This window comes from Procambarus clarkii, chromosome 28, assembly GCF_040958095.1.
Source record: "Procambarus clarkii isolate CNS0578487 chromosome 28, FALCON_Pclarkii_2.0, whole genome shotgun sequence".
Lineage (NCBI taxonomy): Eukaryota > Metazoa > Arthropoda > Malacostraca > Decapoda > Cambaridae > Procambarus > Procambarus clarkii.
The window spans coordinates 8,793,759-8,813,263 of NC_091177.1; the positions used below are offsets into that span (position 1 = coordinate 8,793,759).

Here is a 19,505-nt window from a genome sequence, read left to right on the forward strand (position 1 = left end):
CACCCAGGAAGATCTTTGACCCATTGGAATGTTTATATATTTAAAAGCAGCTTATCTTCATTTAAAAATTAATATATATATATATATATATATATATATATATATATATATATATATATATATATATATATATATATATATATATCGAATCCTGGCCGGGTCAAAGAGTTCTTAGTGATCTATGGCTTGCGCGTTCATGCAGCCTTCTCACACATGTTGAACTCAGTGTGGCCCGTGCATGCGCCAGAATTTGATGAAAAACTGTACCCAAATGGATCCATGAGTGTCGTCGGGGATTGATCAGTCAGGGAGCTTAGTTAATAAGCACCATGACTGACCAATCCTTATAGACGATCATTGGTGCGGTGGTCACGGTACTGTGTACGTTTAGGGGTGATCCTGGACGGCATGGGTTCGAATCCTGGCCGGATCAAAGAGTTCTTAGTGACATATATATATATATATATATATATATATATATATATATATATATATATATATATATATATATATATATACATACATATATACATATATGAGGCAATGCTTATCCTTAAATAAATAAAAGCTTGAGATGATAACAGTTATTTATTATTCTTCATAATAAATTACAGAACAACATATCATGTTTGCAGTGTGTTAATTCAATGATATTAAAATTTCTTTGAACAAAAGTCTTAATCTATATAACATTAAAATTAGCAGATGGGAATTTATGAATCATATCGGGCGGAAGGTTGGCTGCGGGCAGCAGCAGCGTCTTCCTCAGCAGCGAAGGCGATCTGGTCCAGCACGAACTGGGGGATTGGGTGGGGGAACTCAGGAGCCACTGGCAGCAGGTCAGACTGGGGCTGGTAGCCGTTCTCGTCGGCGACGAATTTCACAGAGACGGGAGAGCCGTCAGGAGCAGTGTAGCTGTTGTAAAAACAAAAATATAATATGCAAATTAGTAAACAATTCTTGAAAAAGAGTTCAGCATTAGATATATTAATCATGCATATTCATAAGAATATTATATTGTTATATACATGTGTATGAATTGTTTTGCTTTTTATACAAGTAGGATCATGAGTACTCATATTTTTATATGATCTTTATAATTACAATGTTGGATGGCAATTTACAATGTTTCCTATTACTTCTTCATTTTTCTCACCGACACCCAATTTAACTCACTATTCACCAACATTATTTTGTGCTTTATACCAGGATTGAGTATATATATATATATATATATATATATATATATATATATATATATATATATATATATATATATATATATATATATATATATATATATATATATATATATATATATATATATATATATATATATATATAATACAATACTTACGAGAATTGACCAGACTTGACCACAGCACCCTCGGGACCACTAGGAGAACCAGCCACGTTCAAGATGATGCCGTTGCCAGTGTGCACGTCCAGGTTGTACCTGCCGTCCTTCTCGTGGACACGTTCGTCCCTCAGGATGGGCACCACCTCCTTACTATCGTACTGAGGGGCGGCGGTGGCCACAGTGGCCAGCACGGCTAGAACAACCTGTGGTACAGTCAAAACTATACATTTTGCACGATATATATCACATTTTCGATACTTTGCAAGTTATGGACAATATTTTGCGAATTTTGAATGATAATTATCAAATAATTCACTTTATTTTACATTCCATGGGACGTAAATTTACAAATTTGGTACGATATTTGGACAATAATGCACGCTATTTTGTAAATTATTCACGATATTAAGATAATAATTCACGATATTTTGCAATTTGACAAATATTTTCTTTACGTCACTAATAAAACAAAATATATTTAATGCATTTCGAGTATATAAGTCAACAGTATATGAAAGTAGCTTTTGGAGTCAAACTTAAAAGATATTTTGCATTTCTGCTCAAATTCTGTCCACGTAAAAGTTTCAAATGTTTCATAGGAAGTACAGGTAAATGCAGTATATATTTCACGATTAAAATAATTTTTTCTCCAATAATTATACGTCTTCAAACAACGACACAACTTGGGCAGACAGAAAGCTTGAGTACTTACGAACATCATGATGCTGGCTATCTGCAGGAACTGATGCCTGGAAAGGAAAGGACGGCTGTATTTATATCCAACGCTCTGTGATAACCAGTTGCCAGTTGTGATTGGGAAGAGCCAAGTCGTGATCAATTTTTTTTTTCCATTTCTCGCGCTGATATTGTTCTGGAGCGTTACAATTACACTGGAACCTATTATATTCAGAATTAAAGAATAAATTATTAGGGTAACTCACTAAAGGATGCTACGAAATCTGTCGTATCCAAGATGAGTTTGAGTCATCTTCAGTAAAAAAAAATAGCAAGCAAGCATTTCCTGAAGCTGCAACGTTGTCGTCAGCGCTCAAACAGGTTCTTCGGTGCGATATTCACTTTCTTTTGTTGACGTCATCATTGATAAATGCATAGCAATGCATGAAAATGCAACGAAATCTAAAATGTTATAGATTCGCTCGCCTACGAGCAAACATACAGCCATTTACAGATACGCATAAGTAATTATTAACAGAAGGCAACAGTCCTGGAAGTACATGAAAAATCGTTTATTCATACCCATAAACATGCATACACACAAGTACAATATACACATATTTATGTAATAAAATAATGTGATAAAATATATTGCTTGACCTCTTTCATGCATTGTGTTTCCATCTGAGACTGGAAGTGACCTCTCCTGACACCAACCTCAAAAGCTGTACGAAGACCATGAACAGTTACTCGACCCTCCTTTCACACACACTCTCGACCCTCCCTTCACACACACATTCGACCCTCCCTTCACACACACTCTCGACCCTCCCTTCACACACACTCTCGACCCTCCCTTCACACACACTCTCGACCCTTCCTTCACACACACACTCGACCCCTCCCTTCACACACACACTCTCGACCCCTCCCTTCACACACACTCTCGACCCCTCCCTTCACACACACACTCGACCCCTCCCTTCACACACACTCTCGACCCTCCCTTCACACACACTCTCGACCCTCCCTTCACACACACACTCGACCCCTCCCTTCACACACACACTCTCGACCCTCCCTTCACACACACACTCGACCCCTCCCTTCACACACACACTCGACCCCTCCCTTCACACACACTCTCGACTCTTCCCTTCACACACACACTCGACCCTCCCTTCACACACACTCTCGACCCCTCCCTTCACACACACTCTCGACTCCTTCCTTCACACACACACTCGACCCCTCCCTTCACACACACTCTCGACCATCCCTTCACACACACACTCGACCCCTCCCTTCACACACACACTCGACCCTCAATTCACACACACTCTCGACCCTCCCTTCACACACACACTCGACCCTCCCTTCACACACACACTCGACCCTCCCTTCACACACACACACACTCGACCCCTCCCTTCACACACACACACTCGACCCCCTCCCTTCACACACACACACTCGACCCCTCCCTTCACACACACACACTCGATCCCTCCCTTCACACACGCACTCGACCTTCCCTTCACACACACAATCGACCCTCCCTTCACACACGCACTCGACCCCTCCCTTCACACACACTCTCGAACTTCCCTTCACACACTCTCGATCTTCCCTTCACATACACTCAATCTTCCCTACACACACTCGATCTTCCTTTCATACTCACTCGATCTTCCCTTCACATACACTCAATCTTCCCTTCACGCACACTCGATCTTCCCTTCACACTCACTCGATCTACCCATCACACTCACTCGATCTTCCCTTCACACACACTCAATCTTCCCTTTGCACACACACTCGATCTTCCCTTCACACACACTCAATCTTCCCTTTGCACACACATACTCGATCTTCCCTTCACACACACTCGATCTTCCCTTCACACACATTAGATCTTCCCTTCACACACACACTCAATCTTCCCTTTGCACACACACACTAGAGCTTCCCTTCACACACATTCGATCTTCCCTTCACACTCACTCGATCTTCCCTTCACACTCAATCAATCTTCCCTTCACACTCACTCAATCTTCCCTTTGCACACACACTCGATCTTCCCTTCACACACACTCAATCTTCCCTTTGCACACACATACTCGATCTTCCCTTCACACACACTCAATCTTCCCTTTGCACACACATACTCGATCTTCCCTTCACACACACACTCAATCTTCCCTTTACACATACACACTCGATCTTCCCTTCACACACACTCAATCTTCCCTTCACACACACTCGATCTTTCCTTCACACACACTCGATCTTCCCATCACACACACTCAATCTTCCCTTCACACACACACTCGATCTTCCCTTTACACACACACTCGATCTTCCCTTCATACACACACTCAGTCTTCCCTTCACACACACTCGATCTTCCCTTCACACACTCGATCTTCCTTTCACACACACTCGATCTTCCCTTCACACACACTCGATCTTCCCTTCACACACACTCGATCTTCCCTTCACATACACACACTCGATCTTCCCTTCACACACACACACACTCGATCTTCCCTTCACACACACTCGATCTTCCCTTCACACACACTCGATCTTCCCTTCACATACACACACTCGATCTTCCCTTCACACACACACACACACTCGATCTTCCCTTCACACACACTCGATCTTCCCTTCACACACACTCGATCTTCCCTTCACACACTCGATCTTCCCTTCACACACTCGATCTTCCCTTCACATACTCGATCTTCCCTTCACACACTCAATCTTCCCTTCACACACAATCGATCTTTCCTCACACACATACTCGATCTTCCCTTCACACACACTCAACACATACAGTCATGGGGGAGACTTGTTCAACACTCCCCTTCACCAGTGACACATTTAACAGTACCTCAACGTCCCTAGTGTGCCCTCTCTGCCCTCAGTAACACTCCCCTGCCTCCCAGTAACACTGCCCCGTCTCCCAGTAACACTCCCTCGCCTCCCAGTAACACTCCCTCGCCTCCCAGTAACACTCCCCCGCCCCCTAGTAACACTCCCCCGTCTCCCAGTAACACTCCCTCGCCTCCCAGTAACACTCCCCCGTCTCCCAGTAGCACTCCCCCGCCTCCCAGTAACACTCCCCCGCCTCCCAGTAACACTCCCCCGCCTCCCAGTAACACTCCCCCGCCTCCCAGTAACACTCCCTCGCCTCCCAGTAACACTCCCCCACCTCCCAGTAACACTCACCCGTCTCTCAGTAATCTTCCCTATCTCCTAGTAATACTTCCCTGTCATTCAGTAATACTTCTCCGCCTCCCAATAATAATTACCCCGCGTCAAATTAAACCCGTCCGGACCTCAGCCCCTGCATCATCTCTCTCGTCATCTATCTCATCCCCAACTCGCCTCTTTCCCTGACCCCAGCTGATGCTCTCGTCCTTCTCCTCTTCCTTCTCTTCTCTCTTCTACTCTCCTCCTCCGTCTACTTCTCCGCCTCTTCCTCCTCTACTGCCTTTTCCTCAGCCTCCTTTCCAACTGTAGCTGGAATTTATTCAGCTCCTCCTCAGAGGAACTGCATAAATTCCTCAAGTAGATAAATCCATTCAGTTTCACTAGCTGAGTCCTATCTTCTGCTGCTGCCAATAGCATTTCAATGAGGTATTCGTGTGGATTGGGGGTTGGTGGATAGGGGTAAGTGTTCGTTCATTTTACGTTCTTAGCTCCATGAGTGTGTGTGTGTGTGTGTGTGTGTGTGTGTGTGTGTGTGTGTGTGTGTGTGTGTGTGTGTGTGTGTGTGTGTGTGTGTGTGTGTGTGTGTGTGTGTGTGTGTGTGTGTGTGTGTACTCACCTAGTTGTACTCATCTAGTTGTGCTTGCGGAGGTTGAGTTACGACTTTTTGGCCCAGCCTCTCAACTGTCAATCAACTGGTATACAAATTCAACTTACTGGGCTCTATCGTATCTACATTTGAAACTGTATGGAGTCAGCCTCCACCACATCAATTCTAAGGCATTCCATCTGTTAACTACTCTCCCACTGAAAAAGTTCTTTCAAACTCATTTAGATACTCACTTTCCTCCAGTATCCCATTGTTCGCGTACCATGTGTGTGTGTGTGTGTGTGTGTGTGTGTGTGTGTGTGTGTGTGTGTACTCACCTATTTGTACTCATCTATTTGTGCTTGTTTACAGCAATGACTCCTGTCCCATTTCCCTATCATATCTAGTTTTAAAATTATGAATAGAGTTTGCTTCCACAACTTGTTCCTTAAGTGCATTCCATTTTTCCACTACTCTCACGCTAAAAGAATACTTCCTAACATCCCTGTGACTCATCTGAGTTTCCAGCTTACATCCATGTTCCCTCGTTCTGTTATTATTCCGTGTGAACATTTTATCTATTTCCACTTTATCAATTCCCCTGAGTATTTAATACGTTCCTATCATTTCCCCCCCTCTCCCTTTTTTTTTCTAGTATCGTAAGGTTATGTTCCTTCAGACCCTCTTCATATCCCATCCCTCGTAACTCTGGGACAAGCCTCGTCGCAAACTTCTGAACCTGTTCCAGTTTCCTTATGTGTTTTTTCAGGTGGGGACTCCATGATGCAGCGGCATACTAGCTCTAAGTATGTGCGTCTGTGTGTGTGTGTGTGTGTGTGTGTGTGTGTGTGTGTGTGTGTGTGTGTGTGTGTGTGTGTGTGTGTGTGTGTTACGGCCCTCTCGGGACGCAACGGGGTCCTTACTCTGATGTTGTTAGAGGAAGATATATATATCCGTTCCCAAGCCAGTAGTGGCTATCAAGGGATGAGATCCGTGACGCAAGTAACTTAAAGGGAGTAGGGAAAGAAAGCTAAGAACTTAATATTATAATTATTACCATCACCGATTATATATATAAAATAAAAGAGTACACAAGGGGGAGGGGTATTAACACTACACAAGGGGGATTAATCACAATATAGTCTTCTGCTGAAGACTCTGGATCCAGAAGCTAGGTGCTGAGTCTTCGGTGCTCTCTTCGTGGCCACACAACGAATCCTTCTGAGAAGTTGAGCCTACCCTGGCCACAGGTCAGCCAAAACACAGGTCCACTGGGGGCACCGCCGTGGAGGCCGTCAACCACACGTCCAGCTGGTCTGCTAGCAGGTTCTGAGCCAACAAGGCTGGTACGGCCACTCCACGAACGATAAAAGGGGAACGCCCTAGACAGGAGCCTCGTGTGACACCACAAATCACTCTCCTGTCTTCAGTACCCCAGTGGATGATCGTCTCCAACAGTCGGTCCCGGGTAAATCCTTTTACTGCCACTCCACTGGCAGGCTAACACACCACAGTGTTCTTCCGGGGGGACGACTTCACAACAGCTGCAGCAAACTTCAAGGTATGGAGACTGGCTGCCTCGGGTAGACTCACTCGGCTCCCATCACAGTAGTCCCAGGTCGACTCTGTAAGCAGACACGTCATCAATAACTGGGACACTAATACACCTCACTTACAGGCTCAGATACAAACGCCCGACATATCCAATCCATAGATGGCGTTGTAGTCTGAGCATCACCTCACCAGAGGTCAGCGGCGGCGGGGTTGAGTGCTGAACGGGACTGGAAACTGGTCCTCGTAGCTAGTACACGTCGTCGGTTTGGAGGGGGGTTTCGGGAGCTGACCCACAGATGGCGCGGTCGTTACTGCTCCTGGCTCGGACGCTGGATCCGGATTCGTTACAGTGTGTGTGTGTGTGTGTTACTGCGTGTTACCTAGCAGTAACATATTATCCATGAACAAACTGAATAAAATTATACAAATTAAATAAAACAAGCATTTATCATAAGTTATCCATATTTTATTTAACCACCTACAAATAAATAGCGAGGATAAAAAATAGGAGAGTTCCACATAGAAACTGTCTGTATACAACTCGTCATAATATAGCTAGCCACTTGCTATATTTAGTCAGTAATGTTCTCAGTAATTTACTGAGGAGCACCATATGTCCTGGAGGGGCCGTTGGACTCTTCGCGGGCGCGCTCAGCGTCTTCCTTAGCGGCGAAAGCGATCTGCTCCAACACGAAATCGGGGATTGGGTGGGGGAACTCAGGAGCCACTGGCAGCAGGTCAGACTGGGGCTGGAAGCCGTTCTCGTCGGCGACGTATTTCACAAGGACTTCAGTTCCGTCAGGAGCAGTGTAACTGGAGATTATATGCATTAGTGACAATGGGAATTTTTTTGCCACTTATGAAAAATATATATAATTGAAAGAAACGGTGATTTGCGGTAAAAACCTAATCAATTAACGTTCAGTAATACTCACGAGTATTGTCCAGACTTGACAACAGAGCCATCAGGGCCACTGGGAGAGCCTTTCTGGGACAGCTTGACGCCATCATCAGTCTCCACTTCGAAGTTGTAACTGCCGTCGTCTTCTTGGACACGATCGTCCCTCAGGATGGCCACCACCTCGTCAGATTCACCACTGTAGCGGGTAGGAGACGGTGCTGGGGCGGCGTACTGGGGGGCGGCGGCGGCCACGGTGGCCAACACGGCGAGAACAATCTGTGCAAAACACTCATCATACTTAGTTTGCTTCAGACGCTGCTTGGCGAAGTTGCAGCTTTTTCACAAACATTACCTGAGATAAAACTTTTCTTTTTATAAAATAATTGACACTATATGAAAGCATGAAAGCTTTTTTAGTATAATTTGCCTTAAAACCCGGACGAATGGTAGACTTACAAGCTGCATGATGGTAGACTCCAATTGGAACTGATGCTGAATCCTGAAGAGCGCCAGTATATATAGCACGAACGAGTCGACAGTTGCCAAACACACATAAAAATTGTCTCTGAACAACTAATTTTTATGTCACTTCTTTTTTTCCAGATTGTCGTCCTTGAACCCAATACACAGTATTGGATTCAGGGGAGCAGCATTTATATGCGGACTCTGTCTCTTGAGTTATTTTGTGTCTTGTGAACGTGACAGATCCAGGTCAACGGTACTCAGTTTACTGTATAACTATAAAACGACCTTTTTTGTGGACGGGTTGTTGACAGGACTGACGTCAAGCCCTGATGCATTTTTTTAATGCTACCACGGAGCGTTGAACATTTTATTAAGCCAAGACCTAACAAAGGTATGTATAATCAGATATTTGTTCCCTATAACTCATTCCATTCCCAGGGATGAATCGGATACTATAGGAAGAGGATTTTACATTTCACTTGCTGCCTCCTTTTGTATCGAATGTGATGTTTTGTCTGTTTCTATAGCTGTTGTTATTTCCAATTCCTGTAGTTGATTCCTGAATTCTTCTCGTTACATTGCCACTTCAGTGATACATTCATGTAGGGGGGTGGGATTGGGGATGGGATGTCTATTCAGTTTGGGCTCTTAGCTCTTTGTATGTCTGAGTGTTTGAGAGAGAGAGGGAGGGTTTGTGCATTTATACTCACCTTGTTGTGCTTTTAGAGGTTGAGCTTTGGCTCTTTGGTCCCGCCTCTCAACTGTCAATCAACTGATGTACAGATTCTGTAACCTATTGGGTTCTATCAAATCTATATTATAAACTGTATGGAGTCATGTCTCTGTGGCTCATTTGGGCACTAAGTTTCCACCTGTATCCCCTTATTCATGTTCCACCATGGCTACATAGTTTGTCTTTGTCCACCCTGTCAATTCCCCTGAAAATTTTGTAGGTAGTGATCATGTCTTCCCATACTCCTCAGTCTTCCAGGGACATGAGGTTTAGCTCGCGTAGCTTTTCGTCGTAGCTCATACCCTCAGTTCTGGGACTAGCCTGGTGCCTTATCTCTGAATCCTCTCTAACTTTGTCTTGCGTTTAACTATATATGGAAGCCAGACTGGAGCTGCATACCCCAGGATTGGTCTGACATAAGTGGTATACAAGGTCCTGAACGATTCCTTACACAAGTTTTTAAAGGCAGCTTTTATGTTGGCCAATCTAGTAAATGCCTCTGATGATATCCTTGTGATGCGGGCTCCTGGGGACAGGTTCAGTGTGATATCAACCCCCCCACCTACATCTTTCTCTCTATACATCTCTTGCAGGATTTCACCTCCCAGATAGTACCTTGCATTCAGCCTCCTGCTCCCTTAACCTATTTTCATTCCTTTACTCTTTCCTGAGTTTAACTTTAGTAGCCATTTTCTAGACCTTTCCTCCAGTTTGTCCAGGTCGTCCTGTAGTCTCTGTCTATCTTCCTCTGTCTTGATTCTTCTCATAATTTTTGCATTATCAGCAAATATTGAGAGGAATGCGTCTGTACCCTCTGGAAGATCGTTTACATATATCACAAACATGATGGGTCCAAATACAGAGCCCTGTGAGACTCCGCTCGTGAGATCTCGCCACTCTGCTGTCTCGCCCCCTTAGAGTTACTGGCGGTTTCCTGTTGCTTAGATACTCCCTTATCCAATGGAGCACATTACCCTTTTCTTCTGCCTATTTCTCCAACCTTCGTAACAACATTTTTATGGAATAATGTTTTAAAGGCTTTCTGACAGTCCAAGAAAATGCCGTCTGGCCACCCTTCTCTTTCTTGCCTAATTTTTGTCGCCTGGTCATAAAATTCTATTAAGCCTGTGAGGCACGATTTACCATCCCTGAACCCATGTTGGTAGGTTGTTACAAAACCTCTTCCCCCCTCCCCCCCCAGATGTTCTACGAGAATTTTAGTAACGATCTTCTATATCACCTTGCATGGTATGCAAGGTAGGGAAACCGTTCAGTGCCTCGTGCCTGGTACCCATTTTTTATATTGGGACTACATAAGCTGTTTTCTAGCTGTACGGTAAGTCTTCTGTTTCCAGTGCCCTATTATACACCATAGAGAGTGGCCCACTTAGAGCTTCTGCATCCTCTTTTAGTATCCATGTTGAGATTCTGTCAGGCCCAACAGCCTTTGTCACATTCAGCCCCAACAGATTCATTTTTACCTCATCACTGGTGAGATAAAATTCCTCCATGATTGCTTGGTTTGTCGCCTCCTCTCCTATTACAGGGGCATCTCCTTGCTCTATTGTGAGGACCTCCTGGAATCTCTTGTTGAGTTCTTCACACACCTCCTGGTCATTCTTTGTGTACCTGTTCTCATATTTTCTCAGTTTCATCACTTGTGCCTTCACTGCTGTTTTCCTCCAGGTGTGGCTGAGGCGGTTTCGTTTGGGTCTTGGTTTTACTTGCGTTGTAATTTTCATATTGTCTCTCTGCTTCTCTCCTCACTCTGAGATACTCATTACTGGCCCTCTGGTATCTCTCCCCCTGCTCTCTATTGTTGTGTTATTCCTGTAGTTTCTATATGTTCTTGTACTCAGTTTCTTTGCTATCTTACAATCCTAACTGAACAATGGATTCTTCTGTTGCTTGTGCGTGGACATGAGCGAATGTGTGTGTGTGTGTGAGTATACGATGCCTTTTTGACATCTCACGCAAGTATTTTATTATGTTTTAAAATGGATGATTTATAGCGTATTTTAGTTATTTTGTATTTCCTAATTTTCTTTTGTTAATCGTATAAGAATAGTGTTTGCTTGTATCTGTAAGGTTAAGTTTGTTACAACACTAAGTTTCAAATATACAGTGAAACATATGAGATGATCGACCAACAAACTAGGTATACAAAATAAATAAGACAAGTATTAATAAGAATTCATATAAATTTTATTTATCAACCTACAAATAAATACTGTGATGAAAAATAGAAGAAATACAAATAGAAAATATTTGTAAAAGATTTGCCATAAAACAGCTAGCCACTTTCAGAGCAGTAATTTACTCAGTAATTTACTGAGGAGCACCATATGTCCTGGAGGGGCCATTAGACTCTTCCCGGGCGCGCTCAGCGTCTTCCTTAGCGGCGAAAGCGATCTGCTCCAACACGAAGTCGGGGATTGGGTGGGGGAACTCAGGAGCCACTGGCAGCAGGTCAGATTGGGGTTGGAAGCCGTTCTCGTCGGCGACGTATTTCACAAGGACTTCAGTTCCGTCTGGAGCAGTGTAACTGGAAATTATATGCATTAGTGACAATGGGAATTTTTTTGCCACTTATGAAAAATATATATGATTGAAAGAAACGGTGACTTGCGGTAAAAACCTAATCAATTAACGTTCAGTAATACTCACGAGTATTGTCCAGACTTGACAACAGAGCCATCAGGGCCACTGGGAGAGCCATTCTGGGACAGCTTGACGCCATCATCAGTCTCCACTTCGAAGTTGTAACTGCCGTCGTCTTCTTGGACACGATCGTCCCTCAGGATGGCCACCACCTCGACAGATTCACCACTGTAGCGGGTAGGAGACTGTGCTGGGGCGGCGTACTGGGGGGCGGCGGCGGCCACGGTGGCCAACACGGCGAGAACAATCTGTGTAAAACACTCATCATATTTAGTTTGCTTCAGACGCTGCTTGAAGACGTTCAGAATTGTTCACGAACATTATTTGAGAGAAAACGTTTCTAGTTGTATAATTAATTGTCACTGTATGAAAGCATGAAAGTGTTTTCAGTATAATTTGTCTTAATACTCAGATAAATGGTAAACTTACAATGTGCATGATGCTAGACTCCTGATGGAACTGATGCTGAATCCTGAATAGCGACAGTATATATAGGCCAAACGAGGCGACAGTTGCCAGTCATGCACTATAAAAGCTGCTTCTCCACATCTAGTTTTTGTGTCAATCTTGTTTTGTTTTTTTGTCCAGATTATCGTCCTTGAATTCAATAAACAATAATATATGCGGCTTCTGTCACTTATGATATATTTTCTCTTGCAAACGTGACGAATCAAGCAACGTTTTTAATGGATGGGTTGGTGACCGTAGATGACAAACACCTTCATATTGGCTCTTTAAATGCTATCGCAGAGCGATAGACAGTTCATGAAGCTAAGACTTAAGAAAGGAATGTGTAATCGTTGTGTTAAACTGATATTTATTTTATAATTACTTGAAAGAAAATGAGTCTAAAGATCACGAATTGCAGTATTATATCCTGTTACGAAGGAATACTGCTCCACCTCCCAGTAATACTCTCTCGCCTCGCAGTAATACTCTGCCGCTATCAAGTAATACTTCCCCAACTCCTAGTATTAGTCCTCTGCTACTTCTCAGCCTCCCAGTAACACTTCTCTGCCTCCCAGTAACACTTCCCCAGTCTCCTAGTTGCACTTCCCCCGCCCCGTAGTAATAATTACCCTGCATCAAATTTAACATTGTCTCGTCTCTGACTTCCATCCCAGGCTTCTCCCTCGTCATCTCTCTCTTCCCTTCAGCTCCCCTCTCTCCCTGACCTCAGCCCTTGCTCTGTTCCTTCTCTTTCTTCTCTTCGCCTTCTCCTCCCCTTCCACTCTAATAGACCTGGACACGTTTTATATTTCTCTCTTATTCCTACTTGAGTTTCCAGTGCTGCATTTCTCTCTATAAGAATTACAAACAAAGGAGCTGTAACACAAGTATTGTGGTCAGGAATATATATTGCTTTCAGTATTAGTCTCTGGTTATCCACCATTGTTGAAAGAATTATATATATATATATATATATATATATATATATATATATATATATATATATATATATATATATATATATATATATATATATATATATATATATATATATATACTTTTAGTTACGATCAGTTTATGTTGTGTGTATACATGTGGGTGATATATATATATATATATATATATATATATATATATATATATATATATATATATATATATATATGATATATATATATATATATATATATATATATATATATATATATATATATCATATATATATATATATATATCATATATATATATAATATATATATATATCATATATATATATATATATATATATATATATATATATATATATATATATATATATATATATATATATATCACCCACATGTATACACACAACATAAACTGATCGTTAAGATGGTAACCTGAATGTATATGTTAAAAATATATTTAAAAAGAGTTAGTAGAACGGAGGAGGAGGAGGGAATTATCAGGTTATAGCACCAAGCCATTACGACTATACAACACTGGGAAGGGGTCAGGATAAGGATTTGGGATGGGACGGTGAGAAAGGAATGGTGCCCGTCCACTTGGACGGTCGGGGATTGAACGCCGACCTGCATGAAGCGAGACCGTCGCTCTACCGTCCAGCCCAAGTGGTTGAGACATGATAACCTGAAAACAAACTCTAAAATCAGGACCAGAGAATTAACAGCATCCATAAAGTATTAGAAAAATAATCAGTAGTGAGACTCCTACACAATATCATTTGCAACTCAACAAGTGACAAATCATTTGCAACACAGAGTGTCAACAATCAGACATGAGTGGGAAGGAAAGGTTGATTACGACTTCCTACACTGACAGATGTCCATTGATGCGCTTCTATGTAAGTTGCTGTTATAAAACGTACAGATATGCTGGGCTGATGGAAGATTCTAAATTGCGTTCCTGACGGAAAGAAGACAGAGATTCATAGTAAAAACGTCAAAATTATAATAGTGGGCTGTGACGTTTCAAAGGAATCGGTACTGTGTACTATATTGTTCATAATATATATGCGTTATCTGCTTCGAAGAGCAAATGAATTTATTTTAATGCTAAGCTGATAAGGAAATACAAGAAATAAGTGCGAAGTACTCTAGGAAGGCCTAAACAACTTCTTTGTGTAACCAATTCATCATTCTTTATGGTTCTAACGCTGAAAAAGTTCTTCTGACATCTTTGTGATCCTTTGTGTTTCGAGTGTCAATTTACTTCCACTCGTTTTGCTGTTCCTATCTTTGAATCTTGTTCCTTTGTATAATTTTTCAATTTCCCCTTAAAATCTTACATGTATTTATTATTATTCCTTCATATCTCCTACCCTCTAGTGTGGTCAAGTCCGATTTCTACGGTCTTTCCTCGTAGCTTAAGCCTTCAACTCAGGATTAATTCTTGTTGTATATCTTTGGACCTTTTTTAGTTTTGACTTGTCCTTCTTTAGGTTTATGCAAGGGCTTCATACTAAAGATTTGGGGTCTCACCTTGGATGTTTATTGAACCTAGAAGATTTTTATTTCCAAGCTTCTGAAGGAAACACTTGATTGGCTACTTGACAAATGCTGCTAATGTTATTCTGCTAACAAGTGCAGATTTAAGTTTATGTAGAATCCCAGGTCTTTCTCAATTTTTGATGCCAGAATCTGTTTTTCCTTCAATCTATACTGCAATACACGTCTTGTAGTTCCTGTTTCAATCTTCATAACACAGCATTTATGTGGGTTACATTCTTGCAGCCACTTTTCAGACCACTTCGGGAGTGTGTTAAAATATGTGTGTAGGTTATTACAATCTCAACCAAGTTATTACAATTTGGGAGGCCTGGTCGGAGATCGGGCCGCGAGTCTGTTGATCCCCGGAAGCAACACACGGTAGGTAGGTAGATCTCTCATTATCCTGAATTATCCACATAGTTTGCATTGTCTACAAACACTGATAAGAAGAAGCCAATATCATATATCAGATAATTGACATATAATAGAAACAGGATTGGCCCTAGAAGAATGTGGTACTCCACTCATTACCTCTCTTTCCTCTTTATTATCTATACTCTCACTGTAATAATTTGTTACTACACTGAGAGGGATTCTCTAAGCCATCTTCAGACTTCCCGATTAACAAGCCCTGTTCTCTAGCTTGAATAAGAGCCACCTATGCGAGACAGAATCAAATACTCTCTTATAGTAGATGAATATGCAGCTTACCTATCCTTCATCTGAAGGTAAATGTCACCTTATTGTAGACCTCCAAAAAGTTTGTGAGGCTGTATTTTCCTTAGTAACCAATAAACTTAGTAAAAAAAACAGTAATAGTGCTGGTATTTTTATTCTAACTTTAACTGTTTTAAGTGTTCTACTAGTCTGCTTCATATCAGCTTTTCTCACAATTTTTAGGGATGCTTGCTAATGTTACTAATCTTTAATCTAGAAATTTGTATTTTCCCTTTTATTTATAGTTAGATTGGCACCATATTAGACATTTCCCCAGTGATGAATCAAATACTAGAGCAATTTGTTGTCACTTTTACTTTCCAAAGTGATACTTTGTTTCTTCAGCTTTTGTTCCAGTAGTTCATATATTTTCTGGTATTTTTTCTGGTATTCATATATTTTCTGTGTTATATGATTCTGATATATTTCAAAGTGAGACATTGTTGTGGGGGAAATGGCAGTGTCCGTTCAGTATTGACTCTTAGCTCTTGTGTTTGTGATAGAGGGAATGACAGAGATCGAGGATGTGTACATGTGTGTATGTGTATACGATGCTTATTTGACATCTCACGCAATTTTTATTGTAGTATAAAATAGATGATTTAATGCGTATTTTGATTATTTGTTAAGTCTAAATATTCTATTGCTAAGTGTTTAAGAATAGTGCCTTCTTGTATCTGTATGATTTAGGTTTGTATCAGTACCTAAGTTTCAGATACACGGCAAACAAATCAAATGCTCGATGGACAAACTGAATATCATTAAACCAATAAATAAAACAAGCTTTTATTATAATTTATATGAATTTTATTTATCTATCTACAAATAAATACCGAGGGTGGAAAATAGAGGAAATTCACATAGAAATTGTTTGTGTATAAATCGCCATAATGTAAACAGTCATTAGCAGAGCAGTAATTTACTGTGGAGCACCATATGTCCTGGAGGGGCCATTAGACTCTTCGCGGGCGCGCTCAGCGTCTTCCTTAGCGGCGAAAGCGATCTGCTCCAACACGAAGTCGGGGATTGGGTGGGGGAACTCAGGAGCCACTGGCAGCAGGTCAGACTGGGGTTGGAAGCCGTTCTCGTCGGCGACGTATTTCACAAGGACTTCAGTTCCGTCAGGAGCGGTGTAACTGGAGATTATATGCATTAGTGACAATGGGAAATTTTTTGCCACTTATGAAAAATATATATGATTGAAAGAAACGGTGACTTGCGGTAAAAACCTAATCAATTAACGTTCAGTAATACTCACGAGTATTGTCCAGACTTGACAACAGAGCCATCAGGGCCACTGGGAGAGCCGTTCTGGGACAGCCTGACGCCATCATCAGTCTCCACTTCGAAGTTGTAACTGCCGTCGTCTTCTTGGACACGATCGTCCCTTAGGATGGCCACCACCTCGTCAGATTCACCACTGTAGCGGGTAGGAGTCGGTGCTGGGGCGGCGTACTGGGGGGCGGCGGCGGCCACGGTGGCCAACACGGCGAGAACAATCTGTGTAAAACACTCATCATATTTAGTTCGCTTCAGACGCTGCTTGAAGACGTTGAGAATTGTTCACGAACATTATTTGAGAGAAAACGTTTCTAGTTGTATAATTAATTGACACTGTATGAAAGCATTAAAAGTGTTTTCAGTATAATTTGTCTTAATACTCAGATGAATGGTAGACTTACAAAGTGCATGATGCTAGACTCCTGATGGAACTGATGCTGAATCCTGAATAGCGACAGTATATATAGGCCAAACGAGGCAACAGTTGCCAGTCATGCACTATAAAAGCTGCTTCTCCACATCTAGTTTTTGTGTCAATCTTGTTTTGTTTTTTTGTCCAGATTATCGTCCTTGAATTCAATAAACAATAATATATGCGGCTTCTGTCACTTGTGATATATTTTCTCTTGCAAACGTGACGAATCAAGCAACGGTTTTAATGGATGGGTTGGTGACCGTAGATGACAAACACCTTCATATTGGCTCTTTAAATGCTATCGCAGAGCGATAGACAGTTCATGAAGCTAAGACTTAAGAAAGGAATGTGTAATCGTTGTGTTAAACTGATATTTTTTTATAATTACTTGAAAAAAATGAGCCTAAAGATCACGAATTGCAGTATTATATCCTGTTACGAAGGAATACTGCTCCACCTCCCAGTAATACTCTCTCGCCTCGCAGTAATACTCTGCCGCTATCAAGTAATACTTCCCCAACTCCTAGTATTAGTCCTCTGCTACTTCTCAGCCTCCCAGTAACACTTCTCTGCCTCCCAGTAACACTTCCCCAGTCTCCTAGTAGCACTTCCCCCGCCCCGTAGTAATAATTACCCTGCATCAAATTTAACATTGTCTCGTCTCTGACTTCCATCCTAGGCTTCTCCCTCGTGATCTCTCTCTTCCCTTCAGCTCCCCTCTCTCCCTGACCTCAGCCCTTGCTCTGTTCCTTCTCTTTCTTCTCTTCGCCTTCTCCTCCCCTTCCACTCTAATAGACCTGGACACGTTTTATATTTCTCTCTTATTCCTACTTGAGTTTCCAGTGCTGCATTTCTCTCTATAAGAATTACAAACAATGGAGCTGTAACACAAGTATTGTGATCAGGAATATATATTGCTTTCAGTATTAGTCTCTGGTTATCCACCATTGTTGAAAGAATTATATATATATATATATATATATATATATATATATATATATATATATATATATATATATATATATATATATATCATATATATATATATATATATATATATATATATATATATATATATATATATATATATATCACCCACATGTATACACACAACATAAACTGATCGTTAAGATGGTAACCTGAATGTATATGTTAAAAATATATTTAAAAAGAGTTAGTAGAACGGAGGAGGAGGAGGGAATTATCAGGTTATAGCACCAAGCCATTACGACTATACAACACTGGGAAGGGGTCAGGATAAGGATTTGGGATGGGACGGTGAGAAGGGAATGGTGCCCATCCACTTGGACGGTCGGGGATTGAACGCCGACCTGCATGAAGCGAGACCGTCGCTCTACCGTCCAGCCCAAGTGGTTGAGACATGATAACCTGAAAACAAACTCTAAAATCAGGACCAGAGAATTAACAGCATCCATAAAGTATTAGAAAAATAATCAGTAGTGAGACTCCTACACAATATCATTTGCAACTCAACAAGTGACAAATCATTTGCAACACAGAGTGTCAACAATCAGACAGGAGTGGGAAGGAAGGGTTGATTACGACTTCCTACACTGACAGATGTCCATTGATGCGCTTCTATGCAAGTTGCTGTTATAAAACGTACAAATATACTGGGCTGATGGAAGATTCTAAAATGCGTTCCTGACGGAAAGAAGACAGAGATTTATAGTGAAAACGTCAAAATTATAATAGTGGGCTGTGACGTTTCAAAGGAATCGGTACTGTGTACTATATTGTTCATAATATATATGCGTTATCTGCTTCGAAGAGCAAATGAATTTATTTTAATGCTAAGCTGATGAGGAAATACAAGAAATGAGTGCGAAGTACTCTAGGAAGACCTAAACAACTTCTTTGTGTAACCAATTCATCATTCTTTACGGTTCTAACGCTGAAAAAGTTCTTCTGACATCTTTGTGATCCTTTGTGTTTCGAGTGTCAATTTACTTCCACTCGTTTTGCTGTTCCTAGC

General features: G+C 41.5%; 4 protein-coding genes across 4 annotated transcripts; all 4 read right to left on the reverse strand.

Moving 5' to 3' along the window:
- Positions 1-575: 575 nt before the first annotated feature.
- Positions 576-2,110, reverse strand: LOC138369379 (cuticle protein AMP1A-like). Its single transcript, XM_069332622.1, has 3 exons — positions 2,073-2,110; positions 1,358-1,563; positions 576-915 (listed from the first exon to the last, which is right to left on the reverse strand). The coding sequence occupies exons 1-3, from the start codon at positions 2,079-2,081 to the stop codon at positions 714-716; spliced, it is 417 nt and encodes a 138-aa protein (XP_069188723.1). The 5' UTR covers positions 2,082-2,110; the 3' UTR covers positions 576-713.
- A 5,731-nt stretch (positions 2,111-7,841) lies between these two features.
- LOC123755172 (cuticle protein AMP1A-like) lies at positions 7,842-8,812 on the reverse strand. Its single transcript, XM_045737650.2, has 3 exons — positions 8,755-8,812; positions 8,333-8,574; positions 7,842-8,210 (listed from the first exon to the last, which is right to left on the reverse strand). The coding sequence occupies exons 1-3, from the start codon at positions 8,761-8,763 to the stop codon at positions 7,994-7,996; spliced, it is 468 nt and encodes a 155-aa protein (XP_045593606.2). The 5' UTR covers positions 8,764-8,812; the 3' UTR covers positions 7,842-7,993.
- Positions 8,813-11,683: 2,871 nt separating this feature from the next.
- LOC123754928 (cuticle protein AMP1A-like) lies at positions 11,684-12,657 on the reverse strand. The gene is made up of 3 exons (XM_045737271.2): positions 12,587-12,657; positions 12,164-12,405; positions 11,684-12,041 (listed from the first exon to the last, which is right to left on the reverse strand). The coding sequence occupies exons 1-3, from the start codon at positions 12,593-12,595 to the stop codon at positions 11,825-11,827; spliced, it is 468 nt and encodes a 155-aa protein (XP_045593227.2). The 5' UTR covers positions 12,596-12,657; the 3' UTR covers positions 11,684-11,824.
- A 3,930-nt stretch (positions 12,658-16,587) lies between these two features.
- On the reverse strand, positions 16,588-17,542 carry LOC138369380 (cuticle protein AMP1A-like). The gene is made up of 3 exons (XM_069332623.1): positions 17,496-17,542; positions 17,072-17,313; positions 16,588-16,949 (listed from the first exon to the last, which is right to left on the reverse strand). The coding sequence occupies exons 1-3, from the start codon at positions 17,502-17,504 to the stop codon at positions 16,733-16,735; spliced, it is 468 nt and encodes a 155-aa protein (XP_069188724.1). The 5' UTR covers positions 17,505-17,542; the 3' UTR covers positions 16,588-16,732.
- Positions 17,543-19,505: the final 1,963 nt, after the last annotated feature.